At 39.0% G+C, this 27,950-nt stretch overlaps 1 protein-coding gene across 1 annotated transcript; it reads right to left on the bottom strand.

Annotated features, from left to right (window-relative positions):
• Positions 1 to 1,546: 1,546 nt before the first annotated feature.
• On the bottom strand, positions 1,547 to 27,944 carry CDH11 (cadherin 11; the record flags this gene model as incomplete). Its single annotated transcript, XM_080638423.1, has 11 exons — positions 1,547 to 2,043; positions 3,022 to 3,273; positions 9,727 to 9,844; positions 10,661 to 10,782; positions 10,982 to 11,118; positions 12,096 to 12,349; positions 13,860 to 14,047; positions 21,408 to 21,575; positions 25,287 to 25,406; positions 26,186 to 26,480; positions 27,717 to 27,944. The coding sequence occupies 11 exons, from the start codon at positions 27,942 to 27,944 to the stop codon at positions 1,547 to 1,549; spliced, it is 2,379 nt and encodes a 792-aa protein (XP_080494549.1).
• Between the last annotated feature and the right edge of the window lie 6 nt (positions 27,945 to 27,950).

Here is a 27,950-nt window from a genome sequence, read left to right as displayed (position 1 = left end):
AACTAATATAAAAAAGTTATAGATCATTTCCCGATTAAAAACATACATTACGAAGAACAACTCTGAAAGCACTCTGTATTTCTGCCATCACAAATTAAAATGTCTTCCTATCAGTAGACGATGCTATTCTACTGCAGTAAGTGAAAAAAAAAAAGAATCAAAAGATGAAAAAAAGTGCCAGAATCTTAATTACTACTCAAGCAAGGTAATTGTCAGGTAGAACAGTCTTTAGGGAACTTACAGCTAAACTGGGTCAGATTTAAGTCTCTAGAACCCACAGAAGCTTAGCACAGATACGGAAATTCACAAGCGTGGAGTAAATTGTAAGTACTCCTGTCCACTTACAAAGTCATTTCTGAAACCTCTGGAATTTCTAAGATATAAGATAAATGCATATTACATGGGAAATACTGAAAAGTATTACACTTAATTTAATCCAGAAAACACAGTCATATTACATGAAGATTATTACTGTGTTCTGGGAGCAGCCACAAAGCTGTAGATAGAGAGGGTACAAAATGTTCACCAGACATTACATTTTTTTTAATCTAAAAAACATTTTTAAAATGTACTTGATTTTTAAATAATCACTTAACAAGGCAACAAACCAACTACAAACACATAATAAATAAGGCTATTAAAAGGTCACAATTGTAGTAAATTAGTCAGAACTATAAATGGGACATTAGAAACACTATGCTTTTCCCTATATGCTTAATAACCAGAACAAGAATTAAAAAAGAATCCATTTATTTCAAAGTCTGCTTCTTATATTGAAGCACATATTAAAGCAACAGTACAATGTTCATAAAATATAAGTGTGATGCTTTAACATTTCTTACATGTCAGAATACTGATATTTGTATGTATACTAAAATAAGAATTTTTAAATTGTACAAATAGATACATTAAAAATGACATAGAAATAGGGCGCCTCCCACTGCAACAAGACAAGAGTTTTTATATCTGGCACATATTAGTTCAAGATGAAAGTATAAGCAAAAAGATTTACAAGAATCAGCAGTAACAAGTTTGATGCTCAAGAGACATAATAATTGTACATTGTACTGTACATACATCATACGAGTTTAAGCTGGCTGAATATTATATATTTCAAGTTTAAAAATGCACTACCATATAGAGTGTCCATAGTTTAAGGCGAAATTACAGCTCACAACTGTTATCTTTCCTAATGTGTGGAAGCTTCTTTGACATAAAAGATTTAGCTGTTCATAATACATAAAATATTCCCCATATTTGTAAGTTTGCATTTAGCATTTTCCTTCATTTAAATATTTTGTGTTTTGTAAGTGGATTTTTTTCCACTAGTGAAGTTGGCAGCCAACTTCTACATCTGCCTTTTGTAGGAAAAGGTACTTCACAGTATTTACCACTTCTATGTCCTTTATCAAAGCAATCCTCTCTGTCAGACTTAAATGTTTAAATGAGACTTTTCTTGATTTTTAAAAAAATACCTGCTTACATTTCTTCTGGATTCATCACATCATTGGACACAGTTCTTAAGGCCAAATCTTAAACTTTCTTGTTAAGAATCATCATCAAAAGTGTCTTTGGAGCCATACAAGTCTGCAAGTTTCTTAAATCGAGGTCCCCAGTTTTGTAGATAGTCGTAGTCCAAATCAGAATCTGTTGTCGCTGACTCTAAGGAGCTAAGTGAACCAGCCACTGAGCCTCTTCCTTCATAGCCATAGATCTGAATAGAGTCGTAAGGAGGAGCAGTTGGATCATTATCAGCCTCTTGTATTCTTGTGTTGATGAAATCATCCACATCAACGCTATTGGGAGCTGGCCGAAGCCCTGGTCTTGGCATATATTGATACTCAGGTTTTATGTCTTTACGAGGAATAAATCCATTGATGCCATCAGGGTTCTGCAAAGTAGCTATGTCAAAAGCTTCAGTATCTTCCTCTCCTCCACCTTCATCATCATAAGTAATAATGTTCTCTCGCACATCTTCTTCTTCAAAAACAATTAGAGGTTCTTTTTTCTGCCTTTTCAGTGTTACAAACAACACTACAATGACTAGGAAAAAAGAAAAAAAGAAGTTAGGCTGCACTCTAAAACTGTAGCTCATTTATAAGTATATTAATGCATTCACTGAAACCTCAGCTTTTGTGCTGCAATACATCATGTGTTTTTGCTAACATCTGCATTTTTAGCATACCTAGCTAGGTAAAAACATTTGTGTTTGTATACAAAATTGAACATGCTGATTTGAGGCTTTTTGTTTGGGCTGAATGCTACTGCGTTTACTAATTGCTCATTACTGCAAAGCTAATTCAAAAAAAGCGGGCTACCAGTGTTACATGAACAGTGACACTGCCTTGGAGCAGCCCAATCAGGTGTACATCTGCAACAAAACAAAGATGAATATTTACTCTCTCGTATATGCCCAAAGCTTAACTAATTCCATATTTCATTTCCATGAAATTAGAATTTTTCTTAAGCAATACCTCAAAACACATGCCTCTGTTGTTGTGTTCCTTCTCACTTCAAATTTCTATACAATAACTTAAAATACATAGGAAAAAAAGACTATAAATTGCTATAGGCAAATTAAAACATTTTATATAAATATTTTCAAATCATCAGGAAATGCTTTACAGCACTTTCTTAAAGCAGGTCTTCTCATTTGCCTTAAACACAAGAGGAGTCAGAGAGAAATAGCTGGCAGGAGCCATTACTCCTGGCTGACCTCAAAAAGAAACTTATCATCCAGGGAAGGTCACAAAACTTAAAACTGTATGTCATGACCTCCTTTAAACAGTGTCCCCAGTATGATATCAGGTGACAAAAGGACATTCTCTGAGCACACCTAGACAAATTCACTGGTGTTTGCTATTGCAGTTATCAAATATTGCATTTCAGCCAGTGAGATTAGCACCTCCTATAAAAATAAAAGCTAAGAAATTAAGATTCATTTATCCACCTTGGAGCTGAAGGCAAAGCTAATTTCTTTGACACAAACAAATATAGAAGAGTAATAAGAACTTTTTTTACCTAACAAAATCACAATGCAAGCAAGAATGGCAATTAAAGCTCCAGTGCTTAATCCAGCATTGAGGATGTAGGCTTCAGCATTACAGGAAAGCAAGGAGCCATTGCTGTCACAACCGCAGACACGAATGGTGAGAGTATTGGTGCTGCTCATAGGGGGGAGTCCACCATCACTAATTACAATAGGAAGAAGATATAAATCTTGCTTTTGGCGACTAAATCCTTCACGTCTAACAAGAACACTTGCTGTGTTATCTGTTTAAAGAAGAAAGTCATAATTTTTCCACAGTCATCCTCATAGAAATATTGCAAAAAAAATCTTGCTACAGTGGCTATGAATTTTCAGATGCCTTAGCATTATTTGTACAGTAAACCAACACACAGTATCCCCTTCTTAACAACCCAAGAACAATTACTGTACTGTGTTTCATTGATTCCATACCACACTCAATTTTAATTATTTTAGGGTGATGAGGGTAACATAAGGAACACAAAAAATCTGTTAGTATCTCCCTTTAGCACCCTACTAACTTTCTAGGAAATACAATACCTCATCAACTACCAACCACTGGGCCTTGGCACTGCTGTTTGAGCTGGTTTTACTCTCTTTCCAGAATTAAGCCTCCAGTTAAGGGAAAAAAAACAACAACCCTGATTTATTGTTCTCAATGTCAGACCTACAGGAAGGGAAGGCAGAAATCTGCACGAAAATGGCCTGTGTTACTGTGACTCCCACTAAAATGAAAGCCAACATTTGCTGTCTATTAGCAGGTTTGAGCCTCAGTGTTGGCCTGTTTCAGTGAGAAATACTAAAGCACGCAGTATTTTATCAGAACCTGGTTTTTACCCTAACTCACAAAGTCAGAATTCAGGGACCTTGATCACGCATGCATAGTACATGTGGGCACATTTTAAATTGCGTGGATATAACAAAGAGATAAAATATTGTTATAACACTATTTCCATTTTTTCTCAAGGACTGGTTGCCTGTCATGGGCCTCCTGTCACAGGAGATGGAAATTGAGCTGCCACCTTAGCACAGAAGGTCATTTTGGATGGTCCTGCACATTTCCTGGGGCAAAAGTATTTGAAAGGGAAGTGTGTGACATGAAACACTAGGATGAGATGGCCAGGAGTGCTTCCTGCTCCCAGCCACGCCAGACAAAGACTAGGAAACATGGACAGCTTTTCTTTGTGTTCCTTGTTTCTCAGTTCTCAAACTGAACCAAAGTTTATACAATTGTAAACATCCTGAAGTAAATAAAATGAAACAATAATATCCGTGGCTTTCAGACCTTCAAAAACTAGTTTTGGATGAGGATTTACTTCACACAACCTTTTCTATTTTGTCATGTTCTCTATTTTTCACTATAGAACGGAAAAAATAAAAAAGAAAGGTTCTTTTATCTACTAAGGGAGGGCTGCTCACCTCCTACGGTACAATTTTACTATTGCCTTGGGGCACTGCAGAAGATTAATCATTTTCCTGTTGAAGAGTCAGCACAAATTCCAGAATTTAATAATGCAAATCATAAAACCTCTCTTAATGATCTAATCACTATGATTTCCATGAAAGTTTGTGAATAAATTACACCAAAAGAGAAGTACTCTGTCCTTGCATTAACTACCCTTGCAGGCAGTATCCCGATGTAGGATGAAGTTTGAAACTGTCCCCAGATTTGGTGGACCCAGGTCAATTTATGGGATGAGAAGGATGTTTGCACTAGGGTCCTGCTTGTCTGATACTTTTACTAGTAACTTCTGCAGATCATACCAGAAACAATGAAATTCATTTAGGACTGCTCTAGATAGGATCTGCTTGTTATATGCCAAATTAATTAATCTCCCTATATCTGCACCTCTCCTGCCAGGACCACCACACTGGATGCCCAGTGTGGTTATTACCTCTGCATGACAACTGTGGTCTTTCTGATACTGAAGTCTCACAAAAATAACATATGGATAGCAAACAGCTTGTTAACTTCTCCTTTATATAATATTCATATTTGTTAAGGACAGAGAAGCTGATAAAGACTTAATTATTTATTACTTCTAGGTTTTGGAGGTGCCCTTCATCTCTTTTAAGAATCTTTCTAACCTCCTAAATATTTACAGGCAACATTTGCCCAGCTAGGCTTTGTGGCACAATTTTTTAAGGACCTTGGTAATAGCAGTGTCTGTGTGACGGGAGTTTTATTTTAGGACTTTAAATTAGGGGCTCAGAACAATTTGGTATAAACAGAAATGTAACATCTAATATCAATTAACCTATCAACTAGCACTTGAATTAATATATATTGATATAAAATAAAACTATTCCACAGAATTAATGTGTTTAATACTTCATTTCCTCAATATAAGAACAAAGACCTACTCTATTAAATGAAAGATCACAATAGGATAAATTATTCTTGTGGCAAAAAAACCCTGATATTAACAGTGGGCTAAGCTACAACTGCCTAGAGTCTGCAAAGTGATATCATATATTAGTATACTTAGTCTGTTGGCTATGCGTTTTTTATTATAATGTATTCTATTTTTCTGAAATGTTGGCAGCTTAAATAATATTCCTAACTAGAAGTAAGAAAAGGATGGCAACTTATTCAGTTATTATACAGACTGGCAAATTCCATTGCAATTACATTACACTAAGGCTGAATTTGATCCAATGATTGATTTATCTGGTTTAACTTTAAAAGATTTCTAGTTTAATAAATTTTTTTTTTAAAGAAAAGCCAATCAACATGCCTGACTAAAGTTTGAAAAGGACTAGAATATGTCAACTCTAAAAGGTAATTTTTTCAACTTTTTTTTCTGTTTATGTTCGCTTCTCATATTCAAAAGAAACATAATATCCATAAGGAGAAAAAAACCTCTTTTACGTAGATAAAAGATAACATATAATCCTAGCTAATATTCTCATCCTTCCTTTTTCATTATTTTCAAGTCCCAGGAGTATAACTATAATCCAGGTATAATGGCATTTTTTAAGTAAAGAAACAAGTTAAATGTCAATACCAGCTTATAACTATTACTTAACACATAAGGGACCTATTTGACTGACAGTCTTAACAAACACAATGGGGGTTAACGCAAGAGAGAAGGATGAAAATAGCCTTCTCAACACAATCCAGACAAACATACATGCTCTGTTTTTTCCAGCTTTTATTGTCTGGGATATCCAATATCCAGAAGTGTTGCAAGTGTAGATTACCTATGCTCTCCATAAAATCTTCATAATTAGAAGTTAAAATTGCATTACTTAATGGTGACCTTTATAGTGATCTTCCTGACCTTTGATTTTTATATTTTTCTCTGGTGATCTTATTGATGGCTTTCCAATTTTTCCTCTATACACAGGCAACTTTAGCTTGGCAATTTTGTCTGCATTTGTTAACAATATGTATTTGTTAACAAATACATATTGTGTAAGTAGGCTTCTAGATTAAAGACACTGACTGCAGTGTGAACATTATTCACCTACATCAGAGCGTGAATGCTGATTCAGCAAGAAACCTAAACTATTACAGAGGTCCAACTGTCTAAAATCATTACCAGGCACTAACAATTTATGTGAATAATCCATGGCAAACTCCTGTAGTGGTATTGTTAATATATTTCAAAATGTGTTGATTAAAACATCTGAAATTGAGAGGCAGAGGAAAATTTTCTGTTAAAAAAGCAGATTTCAGTCACTGATTTAAGGGACTCAATTTCAGTCTTTGTAAAGCACTATCTTGTGTATTTGAGAACATCACTACACCTCGCTTTTGCCAGTGCAGTGTAATTTGTCCTTGTGCAGCATGGCAAAGCAAGGTGGCTGCTATCCTCCCAGCAACACTGGCTGTGTGCCAGGCCTTCATGCAAGGTGAGTGAGCCCAAGTAAAGGGCATTTCATTTTAGGACAGAGCAGGATTAAAAGCAGGAGATCCATTTGTTAAAAATCCATCTCTCTGCTGTGAAGCGTCAGGAATCTCTACCGCTCTTTTGAAGCTCTGGCTTCAATGGGAGTAAAATTGAACAGAGCCTAGGCAAACACAATGCTGTTTATTTACGTGGTATAATGTAAGTAAACAGCACAAAAGTAATTCAGTGTTTTGTCACAGCATGTGATAAGCCATTATCTCATGTTTTCTATGGAAGATAGCCTCAGCTGAAAAACCTGGTAACACAGTAGGCTATTAATAGGATGCAGAATGTGATTACATTTTTTGGATTACTGCAATATGTGATTACTTTTAGGAGTTGGTAGAAAGAAACTCTATTAAATGATTATTATAGGACTGTATTCATTTTAAAGTTCTGTAATAGACCCAAACATTGGAGTTTTCATTAACTGTTCTCCACAGTTAATAAAGCCATTTTTCTTTGAAACTAGCAATTCCCTCTGAAAGCAATGGCATGGTGTATACAGACTACTCAGATTTACAACTAAAGGAAACTCCAAAGTTGAAATGATCATGTAAGTTATTCGATTTGCAAATGATAACACAGTCTAAGAGAGTGTGCTTTTTTTATATGGAACTACATACAATTTTAAATTTTTAATTTGCTCTCTACCATAACTTACCTAACTCCCCCCTCCCCTCAGAAATAGTTATACTAACAACATAATTGCACTGAGGACTATACAAAAATGAGGGAAAGACAAGATGGAAATTGATGGATTTCATTACATTAGTCATTTCCCAAACACAAAATTATACAGAAATATTCAGCACTTAAATACTGTCTTGTTGAAATAAACTTTTGCAGTATTGTCAGGTACAGTCACTACACTTAATCGTCATCATAATTTCAATTCCAAAACATTTTCATGCTTTGGAATAGAACATTTTTATGTCTTGTAATTGAACATTTTTATGTTTTATTCTTTTATCATTAAAAAAGGAATTAATTTGCTGCATAAGGAAATGAAGGATTAGTGGAATTGGCTGGAGCCAGGAACCATAATACTGTTTCCCTGCGTCTCCATCAGAGCATCTCAATTCTGACCTATGCTTTCTTTGTTAGATTCTAAAATCTAATCTGTTTTCAGTTTGAGAATTTGACCTCAAATTTATTTTAAAGAGCAACTTGGTCTCAGGATCTCAAGCAAAGAATACATTTTAATTTACTTATCTCTAAAAATACAGCCATCATTTTTTCAAAAATTGTGGTTTACTACTTTAAAGAGAATAAATGTATCCCCTCCACTGGATTCATTCTGAATTGCCTACATATGTACTAGTGTCAAGCACCAGGCAACAGCATTACTTTGATCCTTCAAGAGTAACAGGAATTTTGTTTGGGAACTCCACTGACAGTTGCCCTCACTTCAGAGGCTGACAGAGATATAAAGTATGCCACAACATAACACTCAAGAGAGACGAGTTTTCATTGAAGTCACGTATCTGGATTATGTTGCCTTTTGTACTTCTGGCAATCTAAAAGAAATCATTTGGATTCATTATTTAAACCAGTTTAACCAAGTTTTACTTTTGAGAAAAAGATCAAATTTCCTTCAAACATTGAAAATCGCTAATTAAAACCAATTTCTTAGAAGCTGAAGCAGTTTTTTCCCTGTACAGGAAAATGACAAATTAGCATTGAATGAGAATATCCAATTGACTACCATAAAATAAATATAATTAATACATATAATTAAATACATATAATTGCAGAACCTGTCTTGTTGTTGTTGTTGTTGTTGTTTACCCCTCTCTGGCTTCCTCAACCTCTAGGAAGTTTGGTTCACTGATGCTCTTACATTAGACGATCAGGTTTTGATGTTCACCTATGCCTGAACATTTTTGCCGACAAATTTCTAATACTTTAACAACAATATGTATCATAGAATCATAGAATCATAGAATAGTTAGGGTTGGAAAGGACCTTGAGATCATCTAGTTCCAACCCCCCTGCCATGGGCAGGGACACCCCACACTAAACCATGTCACCCAAGGCCTCATCCAACCTGGCCTTGAACACCGCCAAGGATGGAGCATTCACAACCTCCCTGGCAACCCATTCCAGTGCCTCACCACCCTCTCAGTAAAGAATTTCTTCCTTAGATCCAATCTAAACTTCCCCTGTTTAAGTTTGAACCCATTACCCCTTGTCCTGTCACTACAGTCTCAAGTATCTCAAATAATATAGTTCATGAGCAGAAAACTGACAAAGAGATCGTGATACCCATATCTGGGTAGGTTTCAGACCAGACATCCACATTTGTATGTCCTACAAAAGGTTAGCTTGGCAATGGAACTTAGTTCATGTCTTTTGTGATCCATAATTTACAAAAACTAGCATGCAGACTAAGGTGAACAAATGCAAGCAGCCTAACAATTTATCCTGTCTCAGCTAATTTTAGCTTAACAAGTAAGTTTTCCCTAAATCCAGGAGATCTGCCAATTACATTTAGCGAATGTTTCTGTCAATGTTTTTAACCTGTTCTTTGGGATATAAAATGGCAGTGATTTTTCATGTAAGGTATTATTATGTATTTTTAAATATGTATTCAAGAAAATGAGAGTGAATTAACAAGCATTACATTATTTCAAGAACATCCTTGTATTTCAGCTGTATTTTTTCTGCCTTCCTCCACTAGATCTATGGAAAAGAGACTGTCAAAGCTAATGAAAAAGCTGTTGCATGACATTACGCTGGCTATTAGTTTTACTTTGTCATTTCTTTGCACTCTAGTGTAAAGGGAATCTTCACACAAACCTCTGTTGTCTCTGAGTGTAAAATTTGGGTTATGAATAATTTCAGGCGGTAAACTGAAGATAAATCTTGGTCCATTGGCTGAGTCATCCTTGTCATCAGCACTAATTGTAATAAATTGCTGTAAAAGAAAAGTACTCTGTAAACAAACAGCTCCTTCTCTGGGTACATCACATATAGAGAGCATTCTGAGAAATTTCTTGAATACAAACAACTTTGAAATAGCAGAAACCCCCAAAATACCTCAAAAAATGTATTCAATTATAAACATAGATCAGACTCAAAACTAACAAACAGGCAATTTTTATTTGTTATTACATTTAAACAACACAGAATTATAGATGTAAAAGTATACACCTATATGAATTCTCATATACAGATACATTCTAGTGATAACTTAATAAACTAAATAAAATTCTGCATAAAAATCAGCAGCTCAGAAGGATTTAAACACAATGTCCTTTTTAAACTGCTACACTAACTGGAAAAGTGCAGACAATGAGTAGAACCATGTTTCTGTGTGGTACTAACACCTCACAGATTGTTCAGGGATAAATCTGTAGGCTAAACTCTACAAGCACTGTACTATGATTCTTCTCATAAGATGGTGAGTATTTCTGTAATGTACAAAACAGGCTCACAAGTGGGAAAGCTGCTCCCAATCAGCTTCATTGCCCATGTGATGGTGGATACTCACAGTCAACACCAATGATATGAAATGCATGAAGCATTGGATCTATAACTGTTAATAGCTGTCAAAAATAAAAACACAGGAAAAGACCCTTCTGCAAATGTGCAGAAAGTGCCCTTTCCAAATGCTCTAAGCATTTTGGCCAACATTTCAAAAGAAATGTTTGTTTATTAGCACTCATTTGAGCTGCCAACACAAACCTGGGCAAACACCCTAAAGAAAGGAAGGTGCTGGGCACGAGCATACCTGATTGCTTCGAGCATTCTCACAGACAAATGCTTCATAAGCTGCCGCAAATTTTGGAGCATTGTCATTCACATCAACAACCTTAATTGCAACTGGAACTTTGGCTTCCTGGTGCTGTTTGTCTACAGGAGCAAGTAAAACTGAAATTAAAATGAAGCAAGAAATCCCCTCAAAGCAAACAACACCCCAGCTGTATCCAGCTAAAAATTAAATAGGCTAAAGTATTTCTATTAAGATTAATTTCATCTTAACAAACTACGACAATTAGAAGTCTACAGAATTTATAGCACTGATTACAAAATACCTCAGTAAAATACTTACGGACTTCAACTGCAAAGACAGAGATATTATGCCAAGCAATTTCTTCCCTATCCAAAGCTTTTATTGTCTTGATATTGCCATCTTCTGCATTAATAATAAAGTATCTTTCAAGGTCAGTGTGACGATCAATTGAATATCTAAAGAAGATTGCAAGTCAGTAATTAGATAAAAGAGATACTATTTTCATGAATCCAAATTGGTTAGGTTTTTTTTAAAAAAAAAACCTGTAAGTAATGCACTTATTGTTACCCTTAATATCATTGTCAAAGGGATGATATGCACTCTTTAAAAGGAGATTCACCTGGTTGGTTATTATATTTAGAAAAAAATATTGCATCAGAATGTTTGTAGTGAGTGAAAACTATTGTTTTTTAAAGTGGTTATGTGTAAGCAAGCCCCCAAATAGTCTGTATTTTCTTCTCTTATAAAACATGATAAACATATCTACTGAAATATTTATATTTTCTTCTGTTTTATATTAATCATGAAGATCTTTTAAGTCTTCTGGTCACTGGGTTACTCAGAATGTTAATTAATCATACCAGATTACTAAATATTATCCATTATCTACACATTTGTATGGCTTTACACAGCTCTGCTTTATGTATCTTTAAGTTGCAATTCTTTGAAATGTTAACTATACCCACAAAAGAGTTTCATACTTAAATTTACACTGAGAACACGACAAACAAAAATAAATGAATAGAAGACTATGCAATGTAACTGCAGAGAGCCTGTGTATGTGCTCATCATTATGCTTAGCAATTAGCCAACATAATATAAAATCTACTGTGTAGACTTCTAAATTTTGAGAAAAAACATGCTGTGATAACAGCACAGGATATATATGGAAAATATAATTTAGAATAGAGTTTAGCACAGATGTCAAGTATATTTTATACATAGCTATGGTATGCTTTCTTAGTGATACAGGCTTTGAGAAACTGGTAGCTTATGGAACAAGACATAAAAACAATGCTGTATGGTTAAAGTTATTATTCTGGGTGAATTTAGAATATTACTATGGTAGATCTATCATACTATCTTAATAACTTGTGTAACAATTCTAAAAGCTAATGCTTAGAAAGAAACAGCCTACCCTAAGGAAGCATACCTTATAGCACTGTTTGCAGCATCAGGGTCTTTGGCATGTACTTTTCCAACCACAGTACCAGATGCTGCATTTTCTTGTACTTCAAAAATATAACTTGGCTTTAAAAACACAGGTGGCTCATCAGCATCTTCTACTGATATCTTCACTGTTACTGTGTCTTTAAAGGGTCCATTGCTGATGAACTTAGGATCAATATGTACATTGGCTGCCTCTACCTTCAGACTGTAGGACTTTTTGGTTTCAAAATCCAAGACCTGCAAGAAGCAAGACAATAATGCATTGCACAGTCAGGAAAACTAGAGTTGCAAAAGCAGTAAGCAGTTCCCTCGTATTCAATGACATAAAACAAATGTAAGCATCTGTCAACAAGCTTGGACTGAAATGTGTGTATTTAAAAGCATAAAGACTCAAATGGAAGGAGCTACATTCTATGTATGGAGCAGCATAGGACGGCACTCAAATATCATGATAGTGTCCTTGTCTAGCTCTCTGACTGCTGTATAACTCAGGAAATAATCTTTGCTGGGAAAATTAACCTTTTCTACATGAAACCTTCCAGGTAGCACAAGGGTGATGGATAGGAAAGGGTTTTCCATAAAATGCCATGCTTGATCTATCCCAAACTGGTAGGCATTTCTTTAGAGATATGGATGTGTCTTGAATTGCTACTAGGTGCACCATGAGATAGGACACAGACAAGTTAAATTTAAGCAGTAGAGGAAACAAGATGGTTTGCAGTGCTTTCAATTCTGTAATTCTTTCTATCCATAGATCTCATAGGACTTTACAAAGGGGAGGTAAATAACACCCCATGATCTAAGTCCTTTTGGAAGCCTGATCAAAGTGACAGCATATCTGCATTGTCATTGACACGAAATGGCTGCAGTGCTGCAGTATTGGTAGCCTCAAAATGGTCATGCAGGTACCAACCACAATTCACAAAGTATGCTAATCCATAGACTGAATGGTGTGACAGTTCGTTCACATGTTAAAATACACAAAAAATACAATACACTCCCACCTCTAGAACAGACACAGTAATTGAACTACAGCATAGTTTTGAGCAGAGGAGACCTCTGGGTCTCTTCCTGAGAGACTGCCCCGATGCGCAGGGCAGGGCTAACTTTGAAGTTAAGTTGTCCAGGCCTTCTTCTTTGAGTTTTGATTATCTCCAAGAGAGATTAACAGCTATAAGATACAAAGGGCAAAATAATAATGCTTAAATAATGAATAAGATTTATGATTTATAATTTGTAATTGAAAATTCATTTAATAACACTTTTAAAGATCACATTGTTGTACTGTATGTGAGATCACCTTAATATTCTTGCTGCTTTTCGCATAGCCTGTGACTCCTTCAGAACAATATTGTGGACAATGCACAGCTGAAGAATTCAAACTACAGGGCATGAGGCTATTCAGACTGAACATAAAGCAACAGTGAATGTCTGCTACTTATCAGCACTAGGCAAAACTTCATTAACAATGAAGCTGATGGCATTGTATTTTACCGTGACTTTTTATTATGAATTCATTTAGTTTGTGCAATTAATCCACTGTACAGTATTTATGTAACTCTTCTGGGTTACTTTCTTCCATTCCAATTCAGCTAATGGGGAAATGGAATATTAAGAGTTAATCACAGCTTTAGAAACAAATTAAGTGAAATTGCATTTACTGATATTTTAGCTTAGGTGGCAATCCATTATTACCAAATATTCTGTCAGCATCGAAGAATACCACACATTAATAGGCATTGCTCACCTTCTTAAGCTTTACAACACCTTCCTGAGTCTCATAATCTGTTGTAATTTCAAACATATCCATGCCATCCCCATCAATAATGCTGTAAGCTACTACGCCATTTTCCCCAATATCTGGATCTTTGGCCTTCACTCTTCCTACTTCCTCTCCTGGGACAGCTGCTTCTGAAACTGACATCTGGTACACACCTGGTGGAAGAAGAAAAGGCATTTGCCTTTAAGTATTCAGTCTGCTTTCCAGTTGCATATTTACCCATTTAACTTGTGACTTCCAAATAAGCACAGTAGTTCTTACATCCTCTGAGAGAATTTTATGTTGTAGAGAGCTCTGAGAAGCAAGTCATCTGTGAAATCTTAAAATTCATTGGTAATCTATATAATATTACCTTCTCACTGATGTTTTAAACAATATCTGTGTATCTTTGTTCAGGGAGGAGTTAAAAACACAACCAATCATTCAGAATGCAGAAATTGTTCTGACATCAAGGTTACCATTCGTATCAGAAATGTTATTAGAAAAATGGAAGGAAAATTCTCTTTCATATGACTGATGGTATGACCTTATATTCTGTAGAGTCCAGGAGCTTTTCTGATCATTCAGGAGCCACAAATTACATACAATGAATTGGATAAGAGCTCGCTGCTGTGTTAGCTAGAAAATAAATCTGTTGCTTTCTATGGCTTTAATTTGGAGTGTGAACATACAGTAGCAATGATTATTAAAATTTAACACAACAGAGAATACATACCAAATTGTATGGAATTCCATACTAAACAAAAAATGGCTTTCCCTCATCAGACTTTAATAGGAAAACCATCTCCAAGCATCCCATAGATGTGGTGCCGTACAGGTTTCTCCTTGAGTATTTGGGCATACTAGAGGAAAGCAATGGTGACCCTGGAAAAATTTGCTTTCCTAAAGTTGTCTTTTAGGCAGCACCAATTCTAGAACCTTCCCAACTCATTCTCGAGTTCAGATAACACAATCTGATCCTAAATGTACAGATCTATGTTAGCATTTTCTGCCACTTCATCAGTATTAATACACTGGAAAAAAAGAAGCATGAGAAAATAACCTAATTTATGTCCCCCTTCATAATTGCTCTTTGTTGCTACATGAGCACCCTAGGAATATCAGGATACTTACACCAGGCAGAAACTTGGCTCATTACCCACAAAAACAGTTGGCACATGTCATAGAAATAGGTCATTAACTTCAGTCACAAAGAACTATAAACTCAAACACATGACTCATTAAGGGTTTGAGCAATGAGCAAGAAAAAAAAAAAAAAGGAGAAGAATAAAAAATCAGTCACTTGGATATTTATATAAACAGGTCAAATCCTGGTTTTCAGGTACAAAGCATACCAAATTAAGTTTTTCAGTTGGAAGTGCATGATTAAGTGCAGTAACTGTGATAATGTCTGATAATTTTAAATATTCTCCCAAAACACTCAGTAAAGTAGCTTGAATTTGTAGAGAAAAATCCATAATTTGGTGGAGTTAAATAAATAAAATACCATGTACTGAGATCCCAGACTACGATTTGGTGTGAAAAGGTATGTTTGTGAAGTACGAAAAACCTGACATTTTAATACTTTCCTATTAGAATGGTAGAAAATATTGACATAGATTTTACATGTAGGTATTGGCTTTGTCATTTAAACACTTCCATGAGAGTCCAAGTTTGCAACACTGGAAGAAGAGCTGCTGTCAGGAGACACAGTCATGTCCAGAATATATCAATGTCATAATAGTTGCTCAGAGGAGAACCATGGGGGGCTGGGATGATGTGCACACTGCACCCAAAGGAAAAAAAAAAAAAAAACACATAAACCCCATGAGGAGATGAGATGCAGAACAGATGTGTGGGTCTACTAATGTACTTCCACCCAACTGTGAAGACTGAATCTGTTCATGTCAGCTGTGATTAATTTTATATGTGAAAAATAAATAGCACAGGTATAAAAAAATAGCTTTATTGACCACGAGCAATACACTTCAAATACCAGTTTAAAAATTCAATTGTACTAAATTTAGTTTGCATTGCCATGACAAATATAAGTCTTGAGAGTCCAGTCTTAACTTTTATCTTTATGGACATTTATCATTCATTTGAACTGTTTATAGAAGTGAAGGATGAAGCATCAACATTTAACATGGAAGGCTATGTGAAATAAAAAATGATGCTCTCTCACTTGAAGGTCTGTCAAAGACCTGAAAGGGCGTAATCAGGAGCTGTTAATATATTGTGTAACACTTTCATCAAGGCCCAAGAAAAGTAAGAGAATTCAAACCTGAGAAATGCAACTGTAAGAACATAAAGTAGATCTCCTTTCCTTTGTCCATCTTCATCAAAAAAAAAAAAGTGGATTTGTTCACTGCAAATTACCATCATAGCTGTACTGGCAAATAGCTATGAACTTGGAGTAATGAAAAGCGTGATAAGACTACTTAGGAAATTCTTTCAAACACTGTAAATCTAACTGACAAGCTTTCTGATGCATACATGCTATGTGTGCACACTGCAACTCTCCCAACACAGAAGAATCTGTTCCTTCCCAATACATGTATGGATTTTTGTTTTAACTGCCTCCAATTTCCCTGCAATGATTTCTTAAAGTTCTTGTTGCCCATGCAGAGTAGCAAACGCTGCTTGCTTTTTTAAAGTATCTTTTGCATCCACAGTATAATTAGGAAAATGGGAAATGAAGTAAACCAGTTTATCACAGTATCACAGTATCACAGTATGTTAGAGATTGGAAGGGACCTCAAAAGATCATCTAGTCCAATCCGCCTGCCGGAGCAGGAATACTTATATAAGGTTGCACAGGAATGTGTCCAGGCGGGTTTTTAATGTCTCCAGAGGAGACACCGCAACCCCCCTGGGCAGCCTGTTCCAGTGTTCTGTCACCCTCACTGAGAAGAAGTTTCTTCTCAAGTTTAAGTGGAACCTCTTGTGTTCCAGTTTGTACCCATTACCCCTTGTCCTATCAATTGTTTGCCACTGAGAAGAGCCTGGCTCCATCCTCATGACACTCCCCCTTTATATATTTATATACACTAATAAGGTCCCCCCGCAGTCTCCTCTTCTCCAAACTATAGAGACCCAGCTCCCTCAGCCTTTCCTCATAAGGGAGATGCTCCACTCCCTTAATCATCTTAGTTGCCCTGCGCTGGACTCTCTCAGCAGGTCCCTGCCCTTCTTGAACTGAGGGGCCCACAACTGGACACAATATTCCAGATGCAGTCTCACCAGGGCAGAGTAGAGGGGAAGGAGAACCTCTCTCGACCTACTGACCACCCCCCTTCTAATACACCCCAGGATGCCATTGGCCTTCTTGGCCACAAGGGCACAGTGCTGGCTCATGGTCATCCTGCCGTTCACTAGGACCCCCAGGTCCCTTTCCCCTACACTGCTCTCTAACAGGTCATTCCCCAACCTATATTGGAACCTGGGGTTGTTCCTGCCCAGATGCAGGACTCTACACTTTCCCTTGTTATATTTCATCAAGTTATTCCCTGCCCAACTCTCCAGCCTGTCCAGGTCCCGCTGGATGGCAACACAGCCTTCTGGCGTGTCAGCCACTCCTCCCAGCTTAGTGTCATCAGCAAACTTGCTGATAGTACGCTCAATTCCCTCATCTAAATCGTTGATGAACATATTAAAGAATACTGGTCCCAATACTGACCCTTGAGGCACTCCACTAGATACAGGCCTCCAACTAGACTCCACCCCATAGACTACAACTCTCTGGCTTCTCTCCTTCAGCCAGTTTGCAGTCCACCTCACTACCTGATCATCCAGATCACACTTCCTCAATTTAGCTATGAGGATGCTGTGGGAGACTGTGTCAAAGGCTTTACTGAAGTCAAGGTAGACCACATCCACCGCTCTGCCATCATCCATCCACCGTGTTATTTCCTCATAAAAGGCTATGAGGTTGGTCAAGCATGACTTCCCCTTGGTAAAGCCATGTTGACTGCCCCTCATAACCCTCTTATCCTTGACATGCCTTAAGAGGGCATCAAGGATAAGGTGTTCCATCACTTTCCCAGGGATGGAGGTGAGGCTGACCCGTCTATAGTTACCCAGGTGCTCCTTCTTGCCGTTTTTGAAGACTGGAGTGACATTTGCTTTCCTCCAGTCCTCAGGCACCTCTCCCGTTTCCCAAGACTTGGTAAAGATGATGGAGAGTGGTCTAGCAATGACTTCCGCCAGTTCCCTCAGCACCCGCAGGTGCATCCCATCTGGACCCATGGATTTATGGATGTCCAGATTGCTCAACTGGTCTCTAACCCATTCCTCATCAACTAAGGCAAACTGCTCCAGTGACCTGACTTCATCTGAGGCCTCAGGGGTACAGGGCTCTTCAGGACTGCCTCCGGCAGAGTAGACAGAGACAAAGAAGGCATTCAATAACTCTGCCATCTCTGTATCTACCTTGCCTCTGGTGTTAGTTTTATCAGCTGTGTATTTGAAAAAGCTCTTTCTGCTGTCCTTGACCCCTCTCGCCAGATTTAATTCTAAGGAGGCCTTAGCCATCCTAGCTGCCTTCCTACATCCTCTAGCAGCAGCCTTATATTCCTCCCAAGTGGCCAGCCCCTCCTTCCATGACCTGTAAACTCTCCTCTTCCACTTGAGCATACCCAGGAGTTCCTTATTTAGCCACGCAGGTCTCCTGGCCCTCTTCCTTGACTTCCTACGTGTCGGGATGCTCTGCTCTTGAGCTCGGAATAAGCAATTCTTGAATGCCAACCAACTATCTTTGGCCCCTTTACCTTCAAGCAGCCTTGCCCATGGGATTTCCCCTAGCAATTGCTTGAAAAGGCCAAAGTTTGCCCTGCTAAAGTCCAGGGTTGCAATTCTACTTGCTATTGCTTGTGTGTACCACACAAGATCCTGAATTCCACCATCTCATGGTCGCTGCAACCAAGGTAGCCCTCAACCTTTACTGCTTCAACCAGACCCTCCTTGTTAGTGAGGATGAGATCCAGCAGCACTCCTCTCCTGGTTGGCTCATCCACCATTTGCATGAGGAAGTTATCATCCATACACTGGAGGAACCTCCTGGACTGTGGCTGGGTTGCTGAGTAGTCCTTCCAGCAAACATCAGGGAAGTTAAAATCCCCCACAACGACCACGGCCTGTGACTGTGAGGCCGCTCTCAGCTGCCTGTAGAAGGCCTCGTCAACTTCCTCACCCTGATCTGGTGGCCTGTAACAGACACCCACAACAGTATTGCCCCTGCCACCCTGCCCCTTAATTCTCACCCATGGACCCTCAACTCGCTTGTCCTCTGTCCCTGGACAGAACTCAGTACATTGTAGCTGCTCTCACACATAAAGAGCAACCCCACCACCCCGCCTGGCTGGCCTGTCTTTCCTGAAAAGGACATAGCCCTCCATGACTATGTCATGTGAGCTGTCCCACCACGTCTCTGTAATTGCCACCAGATCATAATCTCCTGACTTAACACAGGTCTCTAACTCCTCCTGCTTATTTCCCATGCTGCACGCATTGGTGTACAGGCATTTCAAAGAGGGAGCTGAGCTCACTGATTTCACCCTAGGATTATAGGAGGCCTCCCAGTCTTCATCAATTCTAGAGTGCTGCCCCACTGGGGCAAGTCCAGTTACAACCCCATCCCCCTTCGAATCTAGTTTAAAGCTCTCCAAATGAGCCCTGCTAATTCATGCCCCAGCATCCTTTTGCCTTGGTGAGATAAACCTTTCCCACGTGCCATCATCCGGACTGGAGCCTTATAAAACCAGCTATTATCAAAGAATCCAAAGCCCTGCCTGCAGCACCAATCTTGTAGCCAATTGTTTACGGACTGAATTTTCCCATTCAATCCCACATCATCACCAGAAGATGGAAGAAGTGAGGAGAAGATCACTTGAGCCCCAGACTCTTTCTCCATCCGCCCCAAGGCCCTGTAGCCTTTCTTCATCCTCCTCAGACTGCGGGAAGCAGCTTCCCCCCCACCTGTCTGGAAGACCAGCAGCAGGTAGTAGTCTGTCGGGTGCACCAGGTTGGGGAGCGCCTTGGTGATATCCCTGATCCGGGCTCCAGGCAGACTACACACTTCCCTATGATGAGGGTCAACTCTGCATATCGGGCCCTCTGTTCCTCTCAGAAGGGAATCGCCTACTACAGTGACCTTTCTTTCTTTCTTATCAGAGGCAGTCTTGAGGTGCGAAGTCGACCGCCTTTTCCTATGTGACCTTGTAGAAGGGGCCTCGCATCACATCCTCACCTACCTCTCCATCAAGATCCAGGGCCTCAAACCTATTACGGAGGGGCACCTGGGGAAGCAGGGCAGGAAGGGAGGAGGGTTGCCCACGACGCTGAACTGGAACTCGCTTCCAACCCTCATCGTCTCTTTGGTCCCCTACCTCTGTGCGACAGCTACAGGGCAGGGGCTGTCTCGGGCCATCCCCCTCTGTCTGAGAGGGCAGGGGGTCCATCCCCTTTTGGGGGGTATCTCCTTGGAACCGTTCCAGCTGGCACGCCAGGGAGTTACTCCACCAGTCGATCTCCCTTTCACACTCCCTGATGGTCCTCAGCGTCTCGACCTCCTCCTTAAGTTCTGCCACCAAGCTAAGCAGATCTTCTACCTGCTCACACCTCACACAGGTGGAATGCTGGCCTCCCTCCCTCAGCAGCAGCAGCAGGCTCTGGCACTCCCTGCAGCCAGAGACCTGAACAGCCACGGTTTGGGACAGGGTCTCTGTCTGAGTTGCTACAGTCTCCTTACTGCAAGCTCTCCTTCTGGAGGCGACCATATTGGTCAGCAGTCTGGGACACCAGCAGCAGGGTTCGCAACACGACCTGCTTGTTCCCCCCTGCGCCTGGTGGGCAGCGTCGCTGCCCTCTCAGAGGCTCTTTCAAGGCAAGGGGCAGGGGTGCGGTCGCCATTACCGCGGGAACGCCCCCCACCACGTCAGCCGCTCTCCCGCAAGGGCTGCTGGGGCTTCGGGGGTCGGGAGATGTCGGGAATCGCGATGTCTCTGCGCTATCCCCTCTGCTTTTCCTAATCTCTGCTGAACCTCGTGGTCGCTGAAGCGTGTCGGCTCGGCTCTAGCTGGGCTAGCTCCGATCAGCTGACTGACAGTTTATCCCAGCACTGCTGCAGGTATGGTTTCTAGTATATTTTACTGGTTTGATTTAACACACAAAACAGATCTCAAGAAATGTGGCTTCTTTCTCTCTTAACAGAGAAGACCAAACTATGTGTCCCATATCATATCATAAGTGTATTTCTAATATGACATGGTCCAGCAGTTTCAAAAATTAAGTGTAGGGTTAGAAATCTTTGTAATGCAATCTTAACCTTAAAAATTCTTACTTTGCGACAGAAAGCAAATAATTCAGGTATTAAAGCTGTATATGTTGCAAGCAAAAATGTGTAAATAATACTCATCTATTTGCATACATGCTGTGAAAATCCATCACTTACTGCTTTTTTAAGTTTAGAGTACGTCTGCTACTATACATACATAGACACCAGTAGTAAATGTGATAAAGGATTTTGTTGTTACTCACTCTGTGGGAACTTTGGTGGGTTGTCATTGACATCTGTAAGTGTAATTGTCACTTTGGTTGTCCCTGAGAGGCCTCCCATGTGTCCTCCCATATCTTTTGCCTGTATTACAACGTGATACTCTTCCTTAGCTTCTCTGTCCATATTTGGAAGGGCAGTTCGTATAATTCCTATGAATCCAAAGAAAATACAGTGCACGAAAATTTTCACAAGCTTACAGCATAAGAAAATGGTTACTGCATTTATATCTTGCATTAAAACACAGCAATACTTGCAGTGATGGTGCAGATTCTGTTTTCCCTTCACTGTGCATGTGCTCAGGTAGGAGAGTTGATAGCAGTTTGGAACGTGATAGAACGAGAAGCAGAAAGCAAAGAACCAGTGTTCATTTACACTGATTCATATGCTGCATTCAAGGGATGTACAGAATGGCTCCCATTTTCAGAACAAAACCAATGGGAAATTAGTCAAGTACTGGTGTGGCAGCAAGAAAAATGGAAAGAAATCCTCAGCATTGCTTAACAGAAATCTTTCCTAGTAGGATGGGGAGCTGCACACCAAAGAGGAGATCACCCTGCTCACCTTTTGAATAATCAAGTAGATCCACTAACACATCCAGCCACATTAGCAGTGGAAGTGGAAGGAGAAAAATAGGGACAGGTGTTAGAATGTTAAATGAGGTTATAAAGAGGCAGTCCGCAGGGGATGGTCCGTGATGCAACACCGTTGTCTCAGCAAGTGGCCTATGCTGTACATGACTATGGGAACGTAACTCTCTCAAGGACCAAACCCTACACTTAAGGGACAACAAGGGGCTGTGGGATACTTGGCAAATAGATTACATCAGTCCTTTTTGTATCTCAGAAGGAAAAAGGTGTGAGTTGGTAGGAGTCGAGGTAATTTCTGGACTAACTCAAGTTGAAGCTGTCCTGTGAGCAACAGGAGAATATACATTGGACAGTCTGAAGTCATGGTTTAGTTTTTTTTCTAAACTCAGAGTTACCTAATCAAGATAATGGCACCCACTTTACTGCTGGTGTGGCTCAAGAATGGGCATGAGATGAAGGGATACAATGGATTTTCCATACCCCATATTATCCCCAGGCAAATGGTATTGTAAAATGAACTAATGGACTCCTAACATGAACCTGAGACCACATGACCCTAGATAGGTGGGACAAATATCTGATGCAGTAACTAAAGTCAGTGGATGATGGGGAGTATATGGTTGCTCCAGACTCACAGCATTTTGCCATAATCCTCCATCCCTCTTACCCAGAACCACAGAGAATAAGAACCCAAGGAATCCATTGTACTACCCAGGACAATCAGTTTTAGTGGCGTTACCCACTGTGGGACAAGCATCTCTAGTACTGAAAGCTCAAAAAAATCTGTATACATGGGTAGCTACTGATGCCCATGGGAAAGATCATCGAATCCATACCAGATGGATCATCCCTTCCTTTTAGATCAATTATGTACAAGTATGGTTGGACTATGAAGTCCGAACAATTTCCTTTGCAGGAGTGACTAGCCAAAAAGTAAATCAGGGGAAGATCCATGTGTCCACCTGCTGATGTTCCCCTACTGAGTCCATTTACATTAACTTTTCTCTACCAGGTACCTCCAATGGTTTGGGGAATTTCTAAGTGTTTTATGGGGTATTTTTTGCACTTTTACCCACCACATCTGGGTGACAGACCCAACAGTAATCAAATTGTATAACTAGGGTGACAAGCATCAGAGAATTGTGATTCATTCATCTATGCTCGTCCCCTAAGTAAGCTAACTGCAGTTTTATCACCCCACCAACTTAACTGATTTGAAGTCAAGTCAAATAGCATTTTTAACCTGTGTTAGAAAGATATGTCTTGGATTAATATATTTATATGTGTTATAGCAAATCTACTGCCAGAATCAGGAACATAACCAACATAAAAATACTTTAACCACTCAAACCACTCATGGTTTGGAGGACAACTTAGTCCTAACATTGATAAAGGGGTTTGCAACTGCCCTTAATGAATCTAGTATTACTGCTTGCTTGCCTCTGCCTAAATCTGTAGAAGACTCCCTTTCCACGGATATTCTTCCCATAGACATATCAGGAAGTTTGCTATGACTGTGGAATACCTGGGGTTTCTTTGAAGTAGCCAATTCTTACTCCTCAGATAGAAGACAAGTTTCTGTACAAATTAATCAGCCATTCAATTTTTGCACCATCAATAGCACAACCTGCATATATTATGAAGAAGGCTTAAACATAACTTCTATCTGTGATCAGATTTTATAGGGAACATTATATTTACAACACTGGGGATGAGAAACTAACATCCTATAGTTTAATCAACCAATAAATGAAACCTGGTGCATACAGTGGAATGAGATTGTCCCACAAGACAAGCTAACACCCTCCCTGTCCTCCCCCCACAATAACCACCCAATAATAATAGTGCCTAGTTTGAATTAGACCGTCAGGGTTTCACACCATTCAAACCAGGCTTCACTTTTGCCTCAGTATCTAACAAGTCAGTATTGCGGTCTTGCCAAAATGTAACAAATTGCTCTAACTGGAAACAATATGATCTTAATATGTGGGTTTTTTGCCTTGTGATTGCCATTCCGGATAACCACCATCCTTTGATCTCCCAGAGCCATAATTCTCAAACTTGCACTGGGACACTTTTTGGTTTTGTAAAAACAGTTACCTTTAGACATGTTATTATTAAATGAAGATATTGTTCATGACTGGCACAGCTACCGTGTGATGTATGATTACATGTATTGTCACTTCTGTACTTCCTTCTGATCTTATGTGCCTATAACCACCGTGAATGAAGACACCCGGTACTGAGCCCAGCAGTGTTTCAGCCACAGTCTATTGTGAGAACCTGGATATTGAGCTTGTGTCAGGCACCATTTGCATTTGACCATGGGAAGCTTGAGCCTAAACAAAGCCAATGACAAGGATGTTATCAATGACTATCAATACTGATTAGATAGGTTTGTTCTGACCCTTTTCTTCAAAGCTGATAAGCCTTCACAGGAATGTGAAAGGGTGACTCAAGGATCACTCAGAGGATGGATTTGCAAAGCAGGTACCATGACATGAGGGACAACAACTACATGGAGAACTCTTAAGGGAACCCCAGATTCAGAACTGCACAAGTGCCCACTAAACTGTGCCCATCATTATCATAGTAATGCCTCTCTATGTTTTGTATGCAAATTATGGACAACACCCCAAAAGAATATCAGCATAAAAGTGACAGGCTCAGGTCAGAGGGAGAGTTCCCGCCACCAAGGATACCATGGATAAAGAGGACCAACAAGACATCACGGCATCCATGGGTGGTGATACGTCTCTTATTTCTTTCTTTCCCTTTTTTTTCCTCTCTCTTTTCTCCTCTCCCCTCTTTTTCACTGATTATTGACTAGATCTAAGTAAACACAAGTGACATGGGACTTACTTATCCAGTTAAAGCAATCATTGTTGAGCTATTATATCTAACCACGTGCCTTATATTTTGTGTTAATAAATCATAAAACTGGTTGGTTGGTGTCTTTTCAGCTTAATTCAGTACAAGGGTATCATGAACTTGGTCACTGGTCCCAAGGGGAGGGAGGTCATACTAAATGACTCCTTTCGGATCACTCTGTGACACAGGTCATGGGTACTGGTAGGGTACCCAGAAGCTCTACCAAATGCCAGGGGACCGACCTGCAAAAACACTTAGCTAGAATCAGAAGAGAATGAAGGAAGTTTTGCTCAAACACATCAGTAGATATATCCAACTGTACTGCCTCAATCAATACATTTAGTTCTACATTTAATGAATTCCATTTATGAGGTCCTACTCAAATAAACTGCTCAATAATACCTGTTTGAGCTTCCACCGAGAAGTACGGCTGACCTTCAAGAATACTGTAAACCAATTTGGCACTGTTCCCATAGGTAGGATCATCAGCATCTGAAGCTGTTACCTGAATAACTGATGTACCTGAAAATGGAGAGCAAACACAGAAGCAATACAGTCAAAATCAAACATGTCTGTAAGAACCATGCAGAGATGCTTTCAGTCATACAGCATAACTATTTCTTAACATTTTTATTTCCTGGTTTGGTAAATGAAAAAAATCTACTTGGCAATTCACATATGACAAAATAAACTCATATGATCCAACAAGATTTGTCACTAGCTGTGATGTGGATTAGTGTTCTAAACAGTGAGGTAGATATAAAAGTCAGCAGTCACTCCATACCATTATGTTTCTCCCTCAGTAGTTTAAGCATTATATTGCTTTTGTCATTAGACAGCCAAACAATAGAGATTTCTTTTTATATTTTCCTCTGTAAGTTTCAGAGAAACAATTCCGGTAGAAATCTCTGATATAGACTCAAATTCAAACAGGAGATGAAGATGCATTAGACAGTGTGGCAGTAACTCCCTTTTCTTATTACACAGCTCTGCCAAAGGAATGATCATGTTTACCCCACAGAGGATTCATACTCCATAAATTCCAGGGGATCCTAATGGTCCTTCCTAGGAAGAAAAGGTCCTACACTAGGAACCACGTTGAGACACATCAGCCGTGAAGCTTAGTGGGGTGCAGGGCTTGATTTTGTCAGCAAACAAGATAAATTGACTGAGTCACTGGCTGAGCATGAAGAGAATTTTACTTCCTCAAACTCTAGACAACAAGAATTAAAGTCAATACATACTGACAATATAACATCTTCCATAAGGCCAGGAATTGAAGTGCATTTAGGAGTACTTACCTACATTTGATCTCTCTGGCACATTTGCATGGTAGTTTTCATGAAGAAACTCAGGCGGGTTGTCATTTATATCTTGAACTTTAACAATGAATTCAGAAGGTGGTTCTAAAGGTCTGTTAGTGTTCCTGTCTACAGCCTGTGCCGTGAGAGTGTACTGAGCTCTCTCCTCCCGGTCCAGTGTCTTTGTTGCGTGGATGTTCCCTGATTTGTCATCAATAACGAAAATGATTCCTGCTCCTTCACCTGAGAGAATGTATTTAATATTTCCATCCCCAGAATCAATATCTGAATGCAGCTGCAAAATGAAAAACAGATATATCTTAACAGGGTGGTATACATTTTGTGTACCTGTTCATGAAAATAAGAGTTTATGATATTACTATAATTTCACATCTTTCAAAAATCTTGCCTTCCATCAAGCAATAATCCATATTCGGGCACATGCTGTGAACACATCCACCCTGCATTCAGAGCAGATGCCTGCAGAGACCTGCATGCTGCTACCACACTTAGGGTGCTACTGAGACCCAAGCCTGAAGATTTCAGGAAGAGAATATATAAGAAGATAGTTATAAAAGGTTATTTATTCAAACGGTGTTGGAAGGAAGAGTAATTTTTACACTTTGTACACTTTGTACTAGTCATATTCTAATAGGTTGCAAGTAAAAGGTGTTAAGTGACAAATGAGATGTAAAGAATGATCCAGTCAGTGATTACCAACAAGTTTTTAATTGCCACCTCTTTAATATGAAAGAAGTAATAAACGCTTACTAAATATTCTTACTTTCACAACCAATGCACACTTCAGTTTGATGAGTTAGGGAAACATTGAGTCAAATTACAGACTTATTGATTTTATATTGATATCTACAAATTGCACAACCCTAATCATCTTTTAAACCAGCATACCCAGAATAGTATTTGCTGTCACTGATCCTGTTCTCCACTCTTTTTGTGCTGGGGTTAACACAGTTATGCTGACCATTTATAAACTAGCAAACACACTTTTTATTTATGTATTTATATTCTGTTAGTGTTAGACAGTAACAAAATAAAAAATCAGTCCAGGATGTTTTTACGTACACATGTGCACATAGATATTTCTCCCTCTGTATCTACTCCTCATATATTTAATTTTACTGATAACTTGAAAATGAAAAGACAATGAAATACCTATTGAGCAGTACGCTTTCACTGACATGCTGGGTTAGACATTACTATTTTTAAAGACCAAAAAGGGATACCATGTATTCTTGAGACATATTCCTGCTCTAGTGGTTGCTGTGGCTCTTGCTATTGTGTTAAATAAGAGCTTGTACACCTTCATTGGAACGCTGCTGAGGTCAATGGGAAAAAAAAAATTGTATTTGCTTCAGTAGTATTTTGTTTATCACCTGAATTCTAGATGAATAAGAAGCTGCTGAAGAAGCAACTAACACAACAGAAAGGAACAGCAAGAAAAGAAGCAACTCACACAATAATATAAATTAAGAATATTAACTGATGAATGAAAAAAGAAATTCATTCTTACCCTTCCTACTAGTACAGGATCTGGTCCTGTATACTCTTCTATAACAAAGAACTGATTCCACACCCAGCCTCTTTTTGACCGATGCAGAACTTGTCCTTCTTTTCCTTTCTCATGGTGACCATGAAGTGATGGCCTTGTGTGGTTCAGTTTTTCTGTAGTTATGGCATGGCTGTAATACAACATGCCCAGGCAGATAAGAGCAGCGTGTAAACAATTATCCTCCTTCATTTTTGG

Source organism: Psittacula echo (assembly GCF_963264785.1).
Source record: "Psittacula echo genome assembly, chromosome: Z".
Lineage (NCBI taxonomy): Eukaryota > Metazoa > Chordata > Aves > Psittaciformes > Psittacidae > Psittacula > Psittacula echo.
This window is presented reverse-complemented; position numbering and strand designations above follow the sequence as displayed.